This window comes from Prionailurus bengalensis, chromosome B4, assembly GCF_016509475.1.
Source record: "Prionailurus bengalensis isolate Pbe53 chromosome B4, Fcat_Pben_1.1_paternal_pri, whole genome shotgun sequence".
Taxonomy (NCBI): Eukaryota; Metazoa; Chordata; class Mammalia; order Carnivora; family Felidae; genus Prionailurus; species Prionailurus bengalensis.
The window spans coordinates 62,187,722-62,206,228 of NC_057358.1; the positions used below are offsets into that span (position 1 = coordinate 62,187,722).

Below are 18,507 nucleotides of genomic sequence, written 5' to 3' on the forward strand. Positions count from 1 at the left end.
ATGCAAACACTCATAATCCAGTTTTACAGCTTAATGGACATTGTCTAATGATAATCTTACAGATCTGACATTATCTTGTCTTAAATATTTGCCTCATGTTTCTACTTTAAGTTACCCTGTTGTCCCTCACCCAAACATGTATAAAATATTCTACTTTTCCTTTTAATACTTTATTGGCTGATAATTTTCATCATCAGTAGTGGGCCTTGTTATTACTCACCTCCCACTTCCAAAGTGTATAGAAGGATCAGATTAGAAAATGTAGCATCTTTTTTAAAAAAAAATGTGCTTTCTTCTCCCTGTATAAGTGCCCACTCTACAATTTGTGAATGATACCTCTGTTACATATTATAGCACCTAGGTACCTGCTCACCTCAATCTTCCATGACCCTGCCTTGAACTGTTAGAAAAAGCCAACAGCCAGAGTTTAAAGAAAAGCAGTTACCTTCCTCAGACCAAATTATTGGATAAATGGTCTTGTCATTATGGCTTAACATGGATATGGCTATAACATAGGGACCCATCCCTGTTTTCCTTTATTAACAGTGTGACCTGATCACAACTTTTTAAAGTCTAGACTAGTTTTCCATATGTTTTACATATTTTATTCTGACATATCTTTTAAAAACAAAAGGACGCAAACATTTGCACTTATCAATGCCTTTTTCTTTAGATGTGGTTTGACTTCTTTCCTTCAGGCTCTTTGCAACCAAGAAGCAAGGTCTGATTTCGATACTGCCCATTTGCTATGAAAATATCAGAAGGGGTCATCTTCCAAGCAATATTCCAGTTGGGCTTATTCACTGATTAGCTGCATAATTTCTTCTAGGACATTTGTAACAGACACAACATATATAGGATTTCAGTTTGGGTTTTTCTTTCTTTTGTTTTCCCCCTAGGTGTGGTTCCCACTTCTCATTCGTATTTTCTTTTCTTTGAATATATTGCACAATATTTTATTATTAAAAAAAGGTTTTATGTCTCAAGCAAAAAGTTTTTCTCCTTCACTCAGGAGGTGCTAATGTGTATTATTTTCTAAAAGAGGTAAGTGGTTGTCTGTGTGGCCATCCTCAAAGGGTACCTAAGGAGAAAAAAGACCAAAGCATTAGTTTTATTCCTTACACTATTCCCTCTAATCACAATGCTTTATTTTGGGCAATCTCTTTCGGAGCACCAAAAACTATTGTTCAGATTTAACAATGATGCTGTGACTTAGAGGTCAGCGCCATTTCTATTGTAGCACTTACAGAACTGACAGGTTTGTAGGATCCAAGTCGGAAACGACAGTAAATTATTTCAACTATAAATTTCCCAATTCCATGTAACATGCCTGTAATAAAAAATAAGTTTATGTTTTCAATTAAATGATGCTTTAATGAAATTATTTCCTAATCATCTCCTAAATTATTATATAAGAATAAAAAACTCAACTAATTATAATGGCATAGATTAGTAAGGAAACAAAGCAGTTTGCTTTATTCGTTTCCATGGTTAAAAATAACAAGGCGGTTGGATTTTTAAAACAAATGGATTTCCTTTCAAAATCACAAGGCCACATGATTCATGACCTTCACCATGCAGTCTTTTCAAGGGCGCTTTATACAACTCACACTCATACCATTTTGAAAAATAATACCAGGCAGCACCACAAATTTAAACAAATTCAAATGAAGTAGTGACAAAGTCTTTCATAAGAAAACCTATTCATTCATTTCAAAAACATAGTTCAAAAAAAATAATTTAAAGTATATAAACTACATAGCTCCCCGTAAAACCGAATGGGGGGTTGGGGGATAAAGAAGGAATGGTTTCCTTTCTTTATCTATTGTGCTTAACTCTCAGATTTTCATGATTATGATTCTAAAAGTTATCTTTGAGAACATCTCATAATCTCAGGGCAAAAAAGCCCCAAATCAGGAAAACAATTTGAAAATTTCTGTTGCACATATTGCACGGTTCAAAGTACCATAAGATGTGATTTTACATATTGTACAGTTAAAAATGCCTTACGTGAAAAAAAATTTACATTCAAGTGTCTACTATTTCTAGGCATTTTATCATCTAATCCTACAACACACTTGTAAGTATACATTATTATTCCCATTTTTATAGAGGAAAAAATTTCAGAAAAGGTAAGTGACCTATACACAAGCCTATCCCCACGTGATAGCAGATGGCAGAACCTGGATTCAATTCTAGGATCCTTCTAGCTCACTAAGTAATCTCCCTTGAATCACTGAATGCAGTGAACTTAGTTATGTGTAATGCTTAATCAATTCAGAGATCTGGAATTCAATCTTAAAGAAAAAATTCTTAAAATATCAAAACATGGGAATGTATATATATTTCTTGCTCCTGCTAAGTAACAGCGTCTTAATTTCAGTGTAACACTCAAGAAATTAAACAAAAAAGGAATGAATCTTAACCTGTTGTTGAAAAGATTCCTCCAACAATACCACAGAGTCTTACAAAAAACTGCCAGAAAGGCATATGCTCCTCAGTGACGGTTACCATAAGAGAACTGAGATCATATTTCATAAATATCCCAGAGACTCCATGGCTGCCTGCAGCATGGTTAATGACACGTTCCTAAAAGGAAGGGGAGAGATAGGAGAAGGAGAAAAATGGGATTCACATCATCTGGTTACTTGCACAGGCAATATGAAGCCCTACAGTCCAACTATACAAGAAGGATATCCAAATCTCTTTATGAATTGTCCTACTAGACTGAGCTCTTCAGAGACAATTGAATTATCCTATATTCTTTGTGTCTTTGGCTTCTGAAAGAATCAAAAGAGCAGAGTCATTCTTTTCTATTTTCTCAAAAAGTCACTTTACATATAAGCATTCTACTGAGCTCAAGAGCTTACAACTATATGGCATCTTCTTCATTGATCAAATCCATAAAAACTAAGTTCATATTTTGACATACTTTTTTTTTTTTTTAATTTTTTTTTTTTCAACGTTTATTTATTTTTGGGACAGAGAGAGACAGAGCATGAACGGGCGAGGGGCAGAGAGAGAGGGAGACACAGAATCGGAAACAGGCTCCAGGCTCTGAGCCATCAGCCCAGAGCCCGACGCGGGGCTCGAACTCACGGACCGCGAGATCGTGACCTGGCTGAAGTCGGACGCTTAACCGACTGCGCCACCCAGGCGCCCCCTGACATACTTTTTGTAAGGCTTCTTTGCTAAGAATTTACAAAATAATTATATTTATTTCCTATCATTTAAATGATCAGATTTAAAAACAAGTAATTTCACTTTCTGTTGTTTATTTAAACTGTAGGAGATATAATACAAGAAGAAAACAGCATGCACTAATTTGAAACATATCAATATCTGAGTTACTGGTTCAGTTTCTAAAGATAGTTTTATTCTTGAAAGGAATGGGACTAAAATCATAAACCTCCCATAGTGTGTACACTGTCCAAGAAAATACTCTATTTCATTCCATCTTGTTTACACTTCAAAAATCAAGTTTGCAAACTAATAAATTTCTGTTATAGCTTGAAACAATTATGCTACCACGGTGCTTTGTTGACTTTTGTCATAACAGTCCCTATTTTAATTAAGCTATAACTAAACTGCAAGCTTTAGGAATACAAGTAACAAGGGAAATTAAAACAATTTCATGTGAGGCATTACAAAACCCCTTCCCCTATTAGAACAGAGGCTTATAAGCCACTGATCGACTTTCCAATAAAGTGACTTCATCTTAAATTTCTGGTATGTTCAATATCATACCATAATTATATTGTCATCACCTGTATGGGCAGAAGCTGTTTGAAGGACCAGGGGGGTTCATGTAACAAAACACTAATAATGATTCACTTTGGGTTTCAGGACTAATGAAGCTCGGCCCTCCTCCTCTCTGTCCCCCTCATCCCCCATTTAACCAACTCTAGTTACTCCACACTTATTTTTTAAGTGAAACACAACTATTTTAGTCACCGTATCAGCACAAACACACTACAAAGAGGTCAAATGCTCTGAGATTATATATATATTTTTATTTAATTTGGCTGTTTAAAATTTATCCTGGAGGGGCACCTGGGTGGCTTAGTCAGCTGGGCATCTGACTTTGGCTCAGGTCATGATATCACGGTTTGTGAGTTCGAGCCCCGCGTTGGGCTCTGTGCTAACAGCTCAGAGCCTGGAGCCTGCTTCAGATCCTGTGTCTCCTTCTCTCTCTGCCCCTCCCCTGCTCACACTCTGTCTCTCTCTGTCTCTCAATAATAAATAAATGTTAAAAAAAAATTTTTTTTTAATTTATCCTGGAGTTAATTTCGTATCAATATATGGTTATCTTTTTCTCTGTTTTTTTTTGAAGTTCCATGTCTCTCCCTTGTGAGGATGTACCATGTGAGTTGTTTATAATCTTCTACTATCACAAATAACAATACAATGAATAGCCTCATACACATCATTTTTGTATTTTTTTCACTATAACCTTGGATTCAATTTCTAGAAGTGAAATTGCTGGATCAAAAGATAAATGAACATATCATTTTGCAGATATTGCCAAACTCTCTTCCATAGAGACTATGGTGTTTTGCATTCCCATAGCAATGTATATGTGCCTCTTTTCCCCAAAGCCTTGACACTATCCAGACCTCCTAATGTTCAGGTGTTGCCAATTTTAGTGAAAAATGTTATCATTCAACCCCTAAAATTGCTGATGGGGAGCCTGGTGGCTCAGTCAGTTAAGCGTCCAACTCTTGGTTTCGGCTCAGGTCATGACCTCACAGTTTGTGGGACTGAGTCCGTGTCGGCTGTCAGCGCAGAGCCAGCTCTGGACTCTCTCTCCCTCTTTCTCAGCTCCTCCCTCACTAGCATGCGTGTATGCGCACACGTGCACACTCTCTCAAAATAAATAAAACTTAAAAAAAAATGCTAAAAAGCACAATATATTTTTTACCTACTTTCTCTCTCTCCGTGTACACACACGCACACACACACTTAAGTTTTTCACCCTGAACCCTTTGAAAGTCAAAGATGACAACTTCACCCCTGAAAACTTCAGTATTTAATCTCCTAAGGGAAACTCTATAATTACTGAGGACATAGTCATCATAAGCTAGAAAACTATCAAAAGGAAACTCCACATGGAGGAAAGTAAATTTTTAAAAGCACTTATACTTTGCCTTGGAATTCTGGATAATATTTCAATGTTCAGCATTCTTTAAAACAAGGTTTTCTTAAGTTTATTTATTTTGTGAGAAAGAAAGAGAACACAAGGGTGGGAGGAACAGAGAGGGAGAAAGAGAGAATCCCAAGCAGGCTCCATACTGTCAGTACAGAGCTCCATGCAGTCAACCCCCTGAACCCTGAGATTACAACCTGAGCCAAAATCAAGAGTCAGAGGCTTAACTGAATGAGCCACCCAGGCACCCTGAATATTCACCATTCTTAAACACAATTAGAAAACATGACCCCAGAATACATGTGAAGTCTGTTAAACTGTCCAATTCCAAAACTATATTCCTCATAATACATTTTTATAAGGCTACTCTCCCTGAGATTGCAGAATGTTCGTCCTTTTAATTAGATGAATAAAAAGCACTAACTTAGGAAGGCAAACCCTCTTAGTCTACTATCTGAGCCAGAAGAACCATGCATGCTCCAGGGTAAGTACATTAATTAAAAAATTAATAACACAAAACCAGAGAATCTGCTGGCAGGTAAGAACTAATTATACCAATACAAGAGAAAACATTACAAAATTAAGATATTAAGAATAAAATCATTAATACCATCATAGTTTAATATTTTGTTTTAATTGAAGAGAAGACATTCCAGATTTTTAAAATCTACTTTTCTTGCTCTACAGCATACTAATAATATCCAGTTATTAGCTTAAAATAAAATATTAATGCATTTCAAAACTTCCACAAATTTTAAATGGGGGAGAGCACCAAGTCGTAACTTTTTTTTGTAGAGGACTATAAAATACTGAAAACAAAAATCATTTTATCAGTTAGATTCAACTTACCCTTTCTGTAACAGAAAACTGATGGGTGTCTGCTGAAATTTTATATGTATGTAGTTTTGTTGGCACAACTGTAATAAAATATTGGAACATCTGGTTGTCTAGAATAAAAACAAAATGTGTTTTTTTTCATCAATCCAATAGCAACAATACTACTGCCAAATACACCCTCCTTCTATTATACACATTGACCTTGAAATTTAATGCTACTTATGATAGTGTTTAACAAAAAAAATTTTTTAAAGAATCAACGAAAGCAATATACTCATACTTGGTAAACAAGTTCTCAATAAGCATAAAACAGTCATGTATACACATCTATTAGTTGTTAAAAAAAATGGGGTGCCTGCGTGGCTCAGTTAAGGGTCTGACTCTTATTAATTTTGGGCTCAGGTCATGATTTCAGAGTCTTGACATCAAGCCCCGAGTCAGGCTCTGCGCTGGGCATGAAGCCTACTTAAGATTCTCTCTCTCCCTCTACCTCTGCCCTTCCCCCACTCACACTCTTTGTCAAAAACAAAAATGTTAAAAAAATGAACTAGTCATTAGATATCCTTTATAACATTATCCTTTTATCAAATATGAAAAGTAAAAGTAGCATTTCTTTACAGTAAAGAAACTAGTGAGAATAAAGTTATAATAGTATAACCACAAGACATATTTTCAGTTTTTACTAATATCTTAAGATATATAAATAAACCAATTTAGCCAGCCTTTGGATATATACAAAGAATTGATACAGGAGGAAAATAACTAAAGAACCTACTCCATGGTGGTCTAAGGTTATTGCATAATCAAAAGGATCATATTTATATAGCCTTTAGGCATTTCTAAGTTTAATACAAATCATCAATACCAGATTATCAATTATTAATTAACCTTAAACAGGTAACAGTTCACAGAATACCAAACAGGTTAATTTTCTAGGTCTATCTTATAGAAAATTTAGAATTAGAAGTATCTATCTAGAGTTTCAATTAGATAAGTAATAGGGCCTCATTACATTTGACATGAAAATAGATGTACTTCACATTACACGATAATAACTATCTATAGAAACTGTACAGGAATAAAATACACCAATTTTAAATATATGGTCTGATATTTTGACAAATGTCTCTGCCCACCAGTCAAAATAGAAAATACTTTTACCACCTCAAAAAGTTCCTCCATACCCCTTTGCAGTCAATACCCTGTACCTCTGACCCTAGGCCAACCACTAATCTACCTTCTGTCATCACAGATTAGTTTTGCCTATTCTAGAATTTCATATAAATGCGAGTACACAATATGCACTTCTGTGTGTCTATCTTCTTTTGCTCAACATTAATGATTTTTATTTCCATCAATCCAATTTCTCTCTTATCTCAGTGTAATTCAGAATAGGGGAGGGAAGGGTAAACTGTAGATAGGAGAGAGAGGTTAAGAGTAAGAGTGTCTTCAAACACGAATATTAAACAAGTTTCTGACAAAATAAAATAAAACCTGTTTCAACTTCACTTACTTACCTACCACCTGTATGACTATAACTCTCAAAAACATGAACAGTGTTTGACTAGTTCCTCTATTATTAACCCCAACATAATAGACTTTAGTCTATTATCACAGATAAGATTAGGGAAGAAGAGTGTCAACTCTGTCCACCACCAATAGATGGCTTATTAATTGTGGGTGGTCTTCAGTTTCATCCTTTGATGTAAGATGAATTGCTTCACCTGTGCTTAGTTCTGAGGTTTTTACAAATAAACTCTATTGTGCTATAAACAGAGGTAGTGAGCTCAAAGTGCTAAGAGAAAAAGGTATTTAAGTATTACATATTAATGAAAAAAAGGTGAAATTGAGAGCGGTGAAGCAATAACCTATAGGTGCTACACACGTGGGTAGGATAATTACTTTGGGAAAAAAAATGGAGGACAAAGGGAATTGTATCACCTGTGAGGAGTGAAGCACAATGAATAATAACCAAAAGGGTCAAAGAAATATGACAGGAAAAAATAGAAAGCATTGAAGCTGTGGCCAGACAACTACTGAAGATGTAGTTGCCACTGTTAATTCAAGAAAAGGCTATAAATTGGTTAGATAATTTAATGGCTAGGTTTGGGGGTGAGGGTGGGGTGGAGAGGCAGATACTGTCAAATGACATTTGGTTGCAGGTCACAAATTGTTCCAAAGGTTATGGGTCTGTCCAAATTGGTACAGCATTCAAGATGTAAGTACTAAGTGATCCCCTCACAACTTCTGGGAAACATCCAGGGAATGGTTACCTGACACAACAACAGGTACATTTGTAATGCTAATTTTCTTTTTTCTCTTTGGGAAACAAAGCCCAATAGAACACATATTAATAAGGAGAAGTGCACACCTGCTTTAAAGCTTTGAGTAACCTACTGACACTCATCTGGTGGCATTTTAAAACATAATTCTAAAAGTCTCTTCGTCTTTGTGAATTTAGGAATAAACTCAAAAACAGCCTTTGAAAATTAATCTGTTTAGAACTGATTCCGTACAAAAATTCAAATTCATTTTAGCATCCTGAAACCAACTATTAACCAACATGTTTTCAAATGATCATCTCATAAGTAACATATAGTGTATTTCTGTATACAATGAACATACACATAAAGATGAGATTATATATTGAATAAAGCTTTTAATTCTCAGAATGTTTCTACTCACACATTTCCAAATTTAGTACACTCAAGTTTCCTTAAGTGAAGCATTTCCATACAAACATAAAATACTCAGGAATGTAAGCCAGGATTCTAAGTAAACCATCTTTGATGCATCTGATTACAACACTATGCTACAAGAGTAAAATACTGAAAATGTTATTAATAAATCTATTTGAATTAATAAAAAATGAAATCCTTAATTAGAGTTTTGCAAAGGCTAGAATTCCTAGTAGCACAAGAAGCTTTACATGTCCTTAAAAGGTCCTATAGGTGGGGCATGTCATATGGTAGGACTATTTCAGTAGAGGAAAGGCAACCAAAAACCTTCAAGAAACACAAGATTGATTACTTGTTATAAAATTAAGAAAATAATCCATCCAAAAAAAAGAAAAAAAATAATCCATCCATATTTGGATAAAATGAAATTTTAAGTGGAACAGAAGGTTAAAACAGTAATAAAAGGGATCTATGCTATAATGTACTACTTCTGACTGTGTTAATAACCAAACTATTCTAGAATAACTCTACGTTTCTGATGTTTGTAAAATTCCCCAAGGAGGTTTCTATAATGGTAAATATGCATTTTAGAACTCTGAAACTATACTAAGAAAACATTTCTTATAATGTTGAAACTTTCATTGGTTCTTATTCTTTCTTCAGTGCCCTATTAGGAGTTATGCCCTATTAGCACATTAACCTTCCATATATTTAGAGAGCTTTTAAATTCAACTCTTTTTCCTACTTACTTGTTACTCTAATTTCTTATTTTGTTCTTATGGTTCATTTTTTAACGGACAAATTCTCTCTTACACACCTTACCACAGAAAATTATCAATCACTTAATCCACTTAAAGATTTATCTGTTTATTGCAAAGGGGTTAAAGAGAATTATTAAAAATGGGTTAATATTGAAGTTATAAAAACAATTCCTACATGCAAATTCCAATAGTAATTATTAAATACTTACGGTCTACAGCAATTTTTTCAGTTCCATCCAAAGGATTAATAATTCCTGGAACAAGCTCTCCAAAAGACAAATGATCTATTCTGTGAGAAAAGTTGTAAGCTAAGAGGAATAAAACAAAATTAAGTACAGAAATTAAATTATTCAAAACCACATATGACAGACTGGTTCACATTCCTATCTAACCTCAAATAAAATTATCTCAATCTGCAGGTATAATAATATAGTATTTGAAATCACATTATTTTGAGAGAATACAAATAAATATGTGGAATTAAATATATAATGGTAAGTAGATTCTGATAAAATGCTGTATCTTAAATTTCATAATTACATCTATGAAATATTACATCTAATCTTCATAACCAAAGATAATAATAATGAGTCTTTCCTGGTCCAAATCTTTATATAGTGATAGGACTGTATTGTTAGAACAAATGGAATGATGTCCATGTAGCCAAATACTGAAACCAATCAGATATATTTTTAATGCACACCATTGCTAAATGTGACAAACTGACTTTTTATGGAATTTATTACTTGGTTTTGTGCTCTAAAACAGACTTTAAAAACTAAGTTTTATGACAATTATTACACAAAACTTGAATACTTTATATGTATACACGTGTCCAGATGTACGTTTATATATTGAAATAAACTTCAAACACATTCCCTTCATTAACCCTAAAAATTAGCAGAAATGTGTACCAAGTCATAGAACACGCACTAAGGCTCTACTCCCTAATCCCAGCAACTTCTGAGCTATAAATAAGTAGAAACACAGGTAATTTAAAGACATGAGAAAATGAATTAGAGTCAATAAATTAATCATTTATTTTCTCCTTTGGACATCTGTTTCGACAAAAGCCCACTTTTAAAACACTCCTTGCATCTGCACTCAGAACGAAACACAAGAAAAAAACCCAGACACAACACTTTTCAATGACATCTTCACGGAAAAAATTTAGGAAACTGCTCACAGTCATGGTTGACAAGTGCTGCCAAGTGTGCATGACCTCGGGGATGTGGAATTGCCCTGAAAGGAAGAAAAAAAGATTAAAGTCGTAATATTTAAATATACAACTAATTAAAATCAGAAAGAGGATCTTTCCTCAGTTATATAATTTTATTAATGTATAATGAAAACATGTTTGTCCTATGATTTAAATAGCTAAGTCTACTCATCTCAGCCATGCAAAAAACTGGGGGCTGGCACACTGTTTCTGTGAAGTGCCAGACAGTAAGTATTTTAGGCTTTGTGGGCCAAGATGCAACACTGAAAATATATGTACTAGTTACACAAGAGGAAAGAAAATTTTTCGCGACCTTTTCTTAATGATTTGTTTTTGAGAGAGAATAAGCGAGGGTGTGTGAATGGGGAGGGATGGGGGAGAGGGAGGGGGGAGAGGGAGGGGGGAGAGGGAGGGGGAGAGAAAGAGAATCTTAAGTAGACTCCACGCCCTGCATGCAGCCGGACATAGCACTTGATCCCACAACCCTGGGATCATGACCTGAGCTGAAATCAAGAATTGGACGCTTACCTGACTGAGCCACCCAGGTACCCTGACATTTAAAATGTAGTAGTAATAACTGAGTACTTTTTTTTGTAGTTCAGGTATTTTTGCTGGGAGATAACCTTTCCTTAACTAGGGTTGAGAGTTAGGGTTCCCTATTTTCAAAACTGATCACAAAGATTTATGTGTTATGATGATCTATAATGAAATGTTATATGTTTTATCTTTGAAAATATTAATCTATGAGCATATCTTTTAATTGAGTATATTCATTGCTTGGATAGAACTCTCTTACATTCTTCTCTTGGTATTTCCTTCCGGCATGTCATTGCATAACACAGATTGATCACTTGCATTTTAAGATGGAATTTCCTTAAGTACACAGTTAAATGGATTTTGAAACATGTAAATTTCCTTTGCACCTGCATCAAGGTCTGAAACACTTCAGGAACTATAGTTTGAGGTTGCAAAATATATACAAGTATAAGAATGGAGATCTCATTTCTTGTTTTAACTTTTGACAGTGCAGGCTGTCAAAGCATGGGAAGCAAGGAAAACCACTTAAAATCATTTGACGTTACTTATCGCTGAAATAACTTTACCACAATATGAGTTTCATATATAAACACTGCTTTTGCTTAAAATTTTAGGCTAACCTCATTGAGAAACATTATCCAGTCTGCACAAAACTTAACTTCCAAAGCTATTCAGTGCTCAATAATAATGGGTGGCAAGTGTCCTTATTCAGAAAAATTTCAATCTTGGCCCTGAGCTCCAAAATCATACACACACAAAATCTTTACCACTAAGCTGTCAAGTTGTTATGTAGCAGGGCAAGTTGTACCATTTAGCTTTTCCTTCTGACAAGTTCATGAAAATGACGATATTTAAGTCCATGAGAGCAAATGAAGTTCACCATCAACACTATCACTTCAATTAATACATGCTCAATTCAAATATTTTCTGTGAAGTACTGCTGCTGATACAGTAGATAGAACCACAGGCTTTAAACACCTTACATTTTCACAGGCTTTGAAAATTTATATACGTAAGCCTTTTTCTGCTTCATACATATTTACTACCAGCAACACACTGATGTTCTCTCAATTTCTTTAAAAATCTTTTTATCTATAGTTGTTCCATGCAGGCTATTCACAGACAAGTAATTCTTCAATCGTTTCAAACTCACATCGACTCCTCAAAAAAAAAATCAACAAACAGTATTAGTAACTCCTGTTCACTCAAGAGCCAAGGAAACCCACTCAGTATCACCTGCCTTGCTTTTTAACTGACTATTGGCTACTGCTCTCAAGGTCCTCAGTTGCTTAAGCACTTTTCCCACCAAAAGGCTAACCATCCAAAGTCAGTCTATTTTCCCCAGATGCCTTTCTTTGATTGGTGCACACACACACAATTCCATCAGCCTGCCAGTAAGTGGCTTTCCTTCCTTAGCATTAGCTAACCAATTAGTCACGTTTAAACTTAATGTGGTGGCAGTCCTCAGTTTCATTTTCTATTCTTACGAAGAAATTCTACTTGTGTTTAGATATTCCCTTTTAAATTTTTATTTTTCCCAAGAGTTAGTGATGTTGTTATGCGTGCTTAGTCTGCTATTATTGAAGTGTCCTGTATCCTCATAGCACAGCTATAGTGTCATTGCATAATAAACATCCTATTCTGAGGTCAAATTTGATAAAATAATCCACACTCCACTCTGCCTTAAAAGTCTATCTGAAACCCGTATTTCTTTTTCTTTTCTGACAGAGTAACACAATAAATAAATAAAATGCTGGAGGACAGCAATACACAGGACATCTATAATGCTGTCAAGCTATAAGTGTCATAACTTGTTATAATTTGTAGTGCATACCGAGTAGCAGCACAAAGTGATGAGTCATGTACAGCCCTTGCCACAATTACTCAGTCCTCGTAGTGTGAAAGTAGCCATATGTAAACAGGGAAGCATGACTGTGTTCTAGCAAAACTTTGTTTTTGGACAGTCAAATCTGAATTTCATATATTTTTCATGTGTTACAATATATTGTTCCATGTGATTTTCAGTGAAGGAAAGATTGTTTTGAAAACTGGAAGGCTGGGAGGAGGCATTTTTGGCTGCCACAGTTGTCAGGGAGGAGTCACTACTGGCATTTATTGGACAGCAGCTAGGGAAGCAAGGCATTCTGCAATACAGGGACAGTGTCACACAGAAAAATACTGTCCCACATCTTGCATGACTTCCAAACACTCTAAGCAGCATTCATAAAGGTGAAAAACCTATGAATAATGATCTGAGTCTAGAACTTAACTCCATTTAGCTACACAAAGTACTTTGTTGTAGTTTCAATACATACTAAATTTCCTAGGAAATGGAGAACATATTTTACTTTGTTTTATTTGCAGTATTACAGAGTTGTTCCCTATTTCAGAATCAACAGAAATAGCATTCGTGATATTTGAACGGCCAATACATGTTTCATTCTGCATACGCAACTGATATGTACCTGATGATTCTACATGTAAGTGGTAAACCTCTGCCTACTCCATTACCTTATCTATAATGTATTCAGGCTCAAACATTTGCATATCGAAATACATATTATCGTGTTACAAATCATGTTCCTTTTATTTCTCCTTTATATTACAGTTGAGAATGATGATATTCTATCTGAGAAGATAAAATGAGATCTTCAAAAAGATCAATATTGAACTTGGTAAACCTAATACCAAATATTAGGAGTGGATTTCATAAGATATCCCGGAGATAAGGGTAAAATACAAACCAAATACTTTCCCATCTGGCCTCCCTTATTCATGGCATGAATTATCACATGGAGAGAGAAGTGAAATTTGGAAACAAGGCCATGATATAGAGGCTCATAAAATATTAGTCAAAGTTACCCTCTTTCTCTTTCAGTTAGTTTGGGAGTAGGATATTGTTTGTATCCATGTGAGCAATAAAACCTCAATTTCTTTGAGCCAGCTATTATCTATTGTCTGCACTATACTAAGAAATTCTAAGGTTCCCAGCTACAGAATCAATCCTGGCAACAGTAAGAAAACAACAAAACATAAATGTCAAGAAGAATGGGACAAGAAAGACAAATGTCTGATCTCATCATTGTAAACACTGAAATAATACTGCATAAAAGACTTATTCTATTTTTCTCTACATATAACAAAAAAAATCTCTAGCAACGTTTTATCCTGCTTTATGGCCTTTCCCTCAGTCTGGATGCCCTTTCTCCTCTATATATAAAATTCCTAACCATTCACTAGTGTTCAAAGGTTTTCCTCAATAAAGCCTCTGCTGATGTGCAGGGTAAGTCAAGTACCCTGTTATGTATAGTTTCTTATCGGCCATACTTCTACAGCTTCAATACAACTATAATTAAGTATTTATTAGTGTAATTCACTGTTCAAAGTTTGGATTCTCTCACAGAATGTCAGCACCATAAAGGCAAAAACACTTTCTCTCTTTCTTTTTTATGGTTTTTATCCTTAGTACCTAGCATGGTACTACGCACACAGCAAGTACTCAAAAAATGTCTTTTATAATGTAGAACTGTTCAGCTCTATAACACTAGATGGAAGGAAGGAGAATGAGAGGGAGGGAGGCAGGGAGAGAGCCAGAGAACCTATTTATTCAGAACTTTACCAAGTGTTTATATCATATGAGAGTATCTATACTGGTGCTGTTCATGAAGACAGGTGGTCTGATATTTTTCTTAACTTCTACATACTTTATCTTAGGCACTACTAATTTCTAACTACATAAAAATACTTGTCTCAAATTCATCAGGGATTACATTTTGATGATGATCATCAGAAGGAAAAACAAAACAAAAACCTAATGCCATCCAACATGAACAAATTAACAAAATGCCTACGTAAGAGCTTCCTGGCTACTAATACTTGGCAAGTAGAAGGTTTTCATCCATATCCACTTACAGCTCATTTAATTTATAAACTATAACATGACTGTTTTACTTTTGTTTTGAAGTCGTTTTTAAAGTTAGTAGTCTTCTTGGGGCACCTGGGTGACTCAGTTGGTTGAGCGTCCGACTTCAGCTCAGGTAATGATCTCACAGTTTGTGGATTCGAGCCCCACATCAGGCTTTCTGCTGTCAGCACAGAGCCCACTTCAGATCCTCTGTCTCCCTCTCTCTCTGCCCCTTCGCTGCTCATGTGCACGTGCACACACACACGCACTCACTCACGCTCTCTCTCTCTCAAAAATAAACATTAAAAAAATAAATAGGGGCACCTGGGTGGCTCAGTCTGTTGAGTGTCCAACTTGGGCTCAGGTCATCGTCTTGCTGTTTGTGGGTTTGAGCCCCACGTTGGGCTCTGTGCTGATAGCTCGGAGCCTGGAGCCTGCTTTGGATTCTGTGTCTCCCTCTCTCTCTGCCCCTCCCCCACTCACGCACGCTCTCTCTCTCTCAAAATAAACATTAAAAAGTTTAAAAAATAAAATTAAAAAAAATAAATTGAATAAACACTGGGGTGCCTGGGTGGCTCAGTCGGTAAAGCTTGGTCCAACTTCAGCTCAGGTCATGATCTCGCAGTCTGTGAGTTCAAGCCCCTCATCAGGCTCTGTCTGTGCTGACAGCTCAGAGACTAGAACCTGCTTCAGATTCTGTGTCTCCCTCTCTCTCTGACCCTCCCCTGTTCACATTCTGTCTCACTTTCAAAAATGAATGTTAAAAATTTTTTTAATAAATAAACATTAAAAATTTTTTTAAATAAATAGGGGCGCCTGGGTGGCGCAGTCGGTTAAGCGTCCGACTTCAGCCAGGTCACGATCTCGCGGTCCGTGAGTTCGAGCCCTGCGTCAGGCTCTGGGCTGATGGCTCAGAGCCTGGAGCCTGTTTCTGATTCTGTGTCTCCCTCTCTCTCTGCCCCTCCCCCGTTCATGCTCTGTCTCTCTCTGTCCCAAAAATAAATAAACGTTGAAAAAAAAAAAAATTAAAAAAAATTTTTAAATAAAGTTAGTAGTCTTCTCTATCCTGAGATTGAAGCCCTGAATGTAAGTTTCAAAATATCAAAAATGCAGATACACAACATTGTAAACAGTCCTTTAGTAGTTATGTTATTTGATTAGCAAAGAATTTACTTTTAAACCAAGCTGCCAACTTGTCTAAAGTATTTTCAGTAAGTTAAAAGAACATACTTGCCCACAGTTATGTGAAAATTCCCCGCTACTTTATTGACATAGAGATGACCATGAATTCTGCAAGCATCTGGAGGCTGTGATGAATCATCTTCCCTGTTACAACATGAGAGGAAGGATTACTTATGGCACACTCAACACAGTCACCGTCCTGTGGAAGGAACACTTTGTAGATGGGGAAAAGAATCCCTAAAAATCAATTTTTAGGTAATGATCTAAATGTCAAAAGTACCACAGCAGTTTTTTGAAGTCTACACATTTATAAAAACTCATACATCTACAAAGTAGAAAAACAATTACATATATATATACATGTATATATGTGTATATATACACATACACACACACACACATATATTCACACACACACACATATATTCGTTCCATGGTTCTTCACATCTGACCACAGGACTAAGGCCAGTAAGAAAAGAAAGATTAAAAGAATTAGTCCAATAAAAACATACTTTTGTCAGCTGTTTCTGGCACTGTAGGGGACAGAGAAAGATGGAAGTAAGAATGAGGGAAGGCATGCCATCCAAGTTCAAACAAACAATGACATCTTCCTAAGCAAATGTCAAACCTCTGTATAGTTTTAAATTTAAATGATCATTTTCATGATTATAGCATTTCTAAATATCACCTGTTGTAACCTAAAAAAGAGAAAAAAAAGTGAAATAAAAACACAAACTCCTAACCAAAGTTTCTACATCCTCATAAAATAATGGCAAATGCAATTAATTTGTTCTTAAAACCTAATATAATTTTATATGGAAGTATGCCATACACACATAAGAGAAAAATTAAATGAAAATGAAATAATATTATTTGTGATCAGGATGATCAATATCACAGGCTATAAATTTAAGAGTAAAAAGAAATCATCATACAGAATGATTACATCTTCTCTAAGAAATATGAGATTCAGGAACTAAACCAATACTCAAACTTTGTCATAGTCAAATCCTAATAAATAGTTGTACATTTAAAAATTACATCTCACCTTGGTGGAAGTGCTGTTGAATCACTTTTAAAAGCACTTTTAAATATGACATCTTGAAGTGAATGTTCTTCTTGGAGTCTGCTCTGAATCAGCTGCAGCATCCTACATACAACATCAACAAGCAACGGTTACAAATACACCTAGGAATACAAGAAAGCTAACACTTTTTTAAAATAACAATGGTTAGCTGACTTACTTAGCCCATATATTTATTATAAGACTTTATTCTAAAATAAAGTACCAAATTTTCTTTGGTCATTTCCTTAAAAGAAGGAAAAATGAGGTAGGGCAGCTAAGTTTAATAGCTGATGGAGTGAATAATAGATGTGCAGTCAGAGTCACTAAGGAGCTTCTCCTCACCTGAGTATCTAAACTCCTTTTTCACGCTTGCATGCAGCTGTTACAAAATTCTTACCTTTTGTCGGGTACGGAATAAAGTGTGACAGGTACAAAGAATAAGACAAGTACAACAGATTTGGTGGACTTAAGTGGGAGATTACTGGGGTATAAACCCATACCACAAGCATCTAATTCTCATTACAAAATAGGCCATTATGGTGTCTCTTTTTCCAAAGAAAAATGGTGTAAGACCATTCTGAGCAAAATATTATACTCTACCTGTAATTTTTAAAAAGAATATTAGCATATAAGGCATAAAAGTATAAAACAAAGTATATATTTGAGAACCCATACTTAGATTTTCTTTTTAAATATACCTAGCCCCATAGAACAAATTAGTTCAAGATTTTTTTTTTTTTTTACAAATTTCTTTATGTTCACAGTAACTTATAAAATTATTTATTCTGAACAACAAAACCAAGAATAACAGCTTTCTCTCCCTCTAACACTTCTACCATTGGGCCATGTTATTTCCTACCATGTTTAGCAATAAGTCTGTACCTTTAAATATAATCCTATTTTACCTCCTTTAACTCTACGTCTTCAGATAACTAAAATCCAAAATCATCTGTTTAAAGTTCAAACTCACCAGGTACAAAAATTACACACAGAGGGACAAACAGACAAAACACAGAGGATTTTTAGGGCACCAAAACTATTCTGTAGATACTATAATGGTAGACATATGTCATTATACATTTGTCAAAATTCATAGAATGTAGAACACCAAGAGTAAACTATGGACTTTGGGTGATAATGATGCATCCATACAGGTTCACAGATTGTAAGCAATGTA

At 35.1% G+C, this 18,507-nt stretch overlaps 1 protein-coding gene across 2 annotated transcripts in view; it reads right to left on the reverse strand.

Moving 5' to 3' along the window:
- Positions 1–589: 589 nt before the first annotated feature.
- The window catches only part of ERGIC2 (ERGIC and golgi 2), a 41,058-nt gene continuing 23,140 nt past the window's right edge, over positions 590–18,507 (reverse strand). For both annotated transcript variants that reach the window (XM_043562215.1, XM_043562214.1), the window contains 8 exons: positions 17,313–17,414; positions 16,313–16,408; positions 10,609–10,664; positions 9,632–9,730; positions 5,996–6,093; positions 2,427–2,589; positions 1,248–1,330; positions 590–1,081 (listed from right to left, as the gene is read on the reverse strand). In XM_043562215.1, the coding sequence (XP_043418150.1) occupies positions 1,019–1,081; positions 1,248–1,330; positions 2,427–2,589; positions 5,996–6,093; positions 9,632–9,730; positions 10,609–10,664; positions 16,313–16,408; positions 17,313–17,414 (760 nt within the window). In that variant the 3' untranslated portion in view covers positions 590–1,018. The remainder of the gene's footprint in view (positions 1,082–1,247; positions 1,331–2,426; positions 2,590–5,995; positions 6,094–9,631; positions 9,731–10,608; positions 10,665–16,312; positions 16,409–17,312; positions 17,415–18,507) is intronic.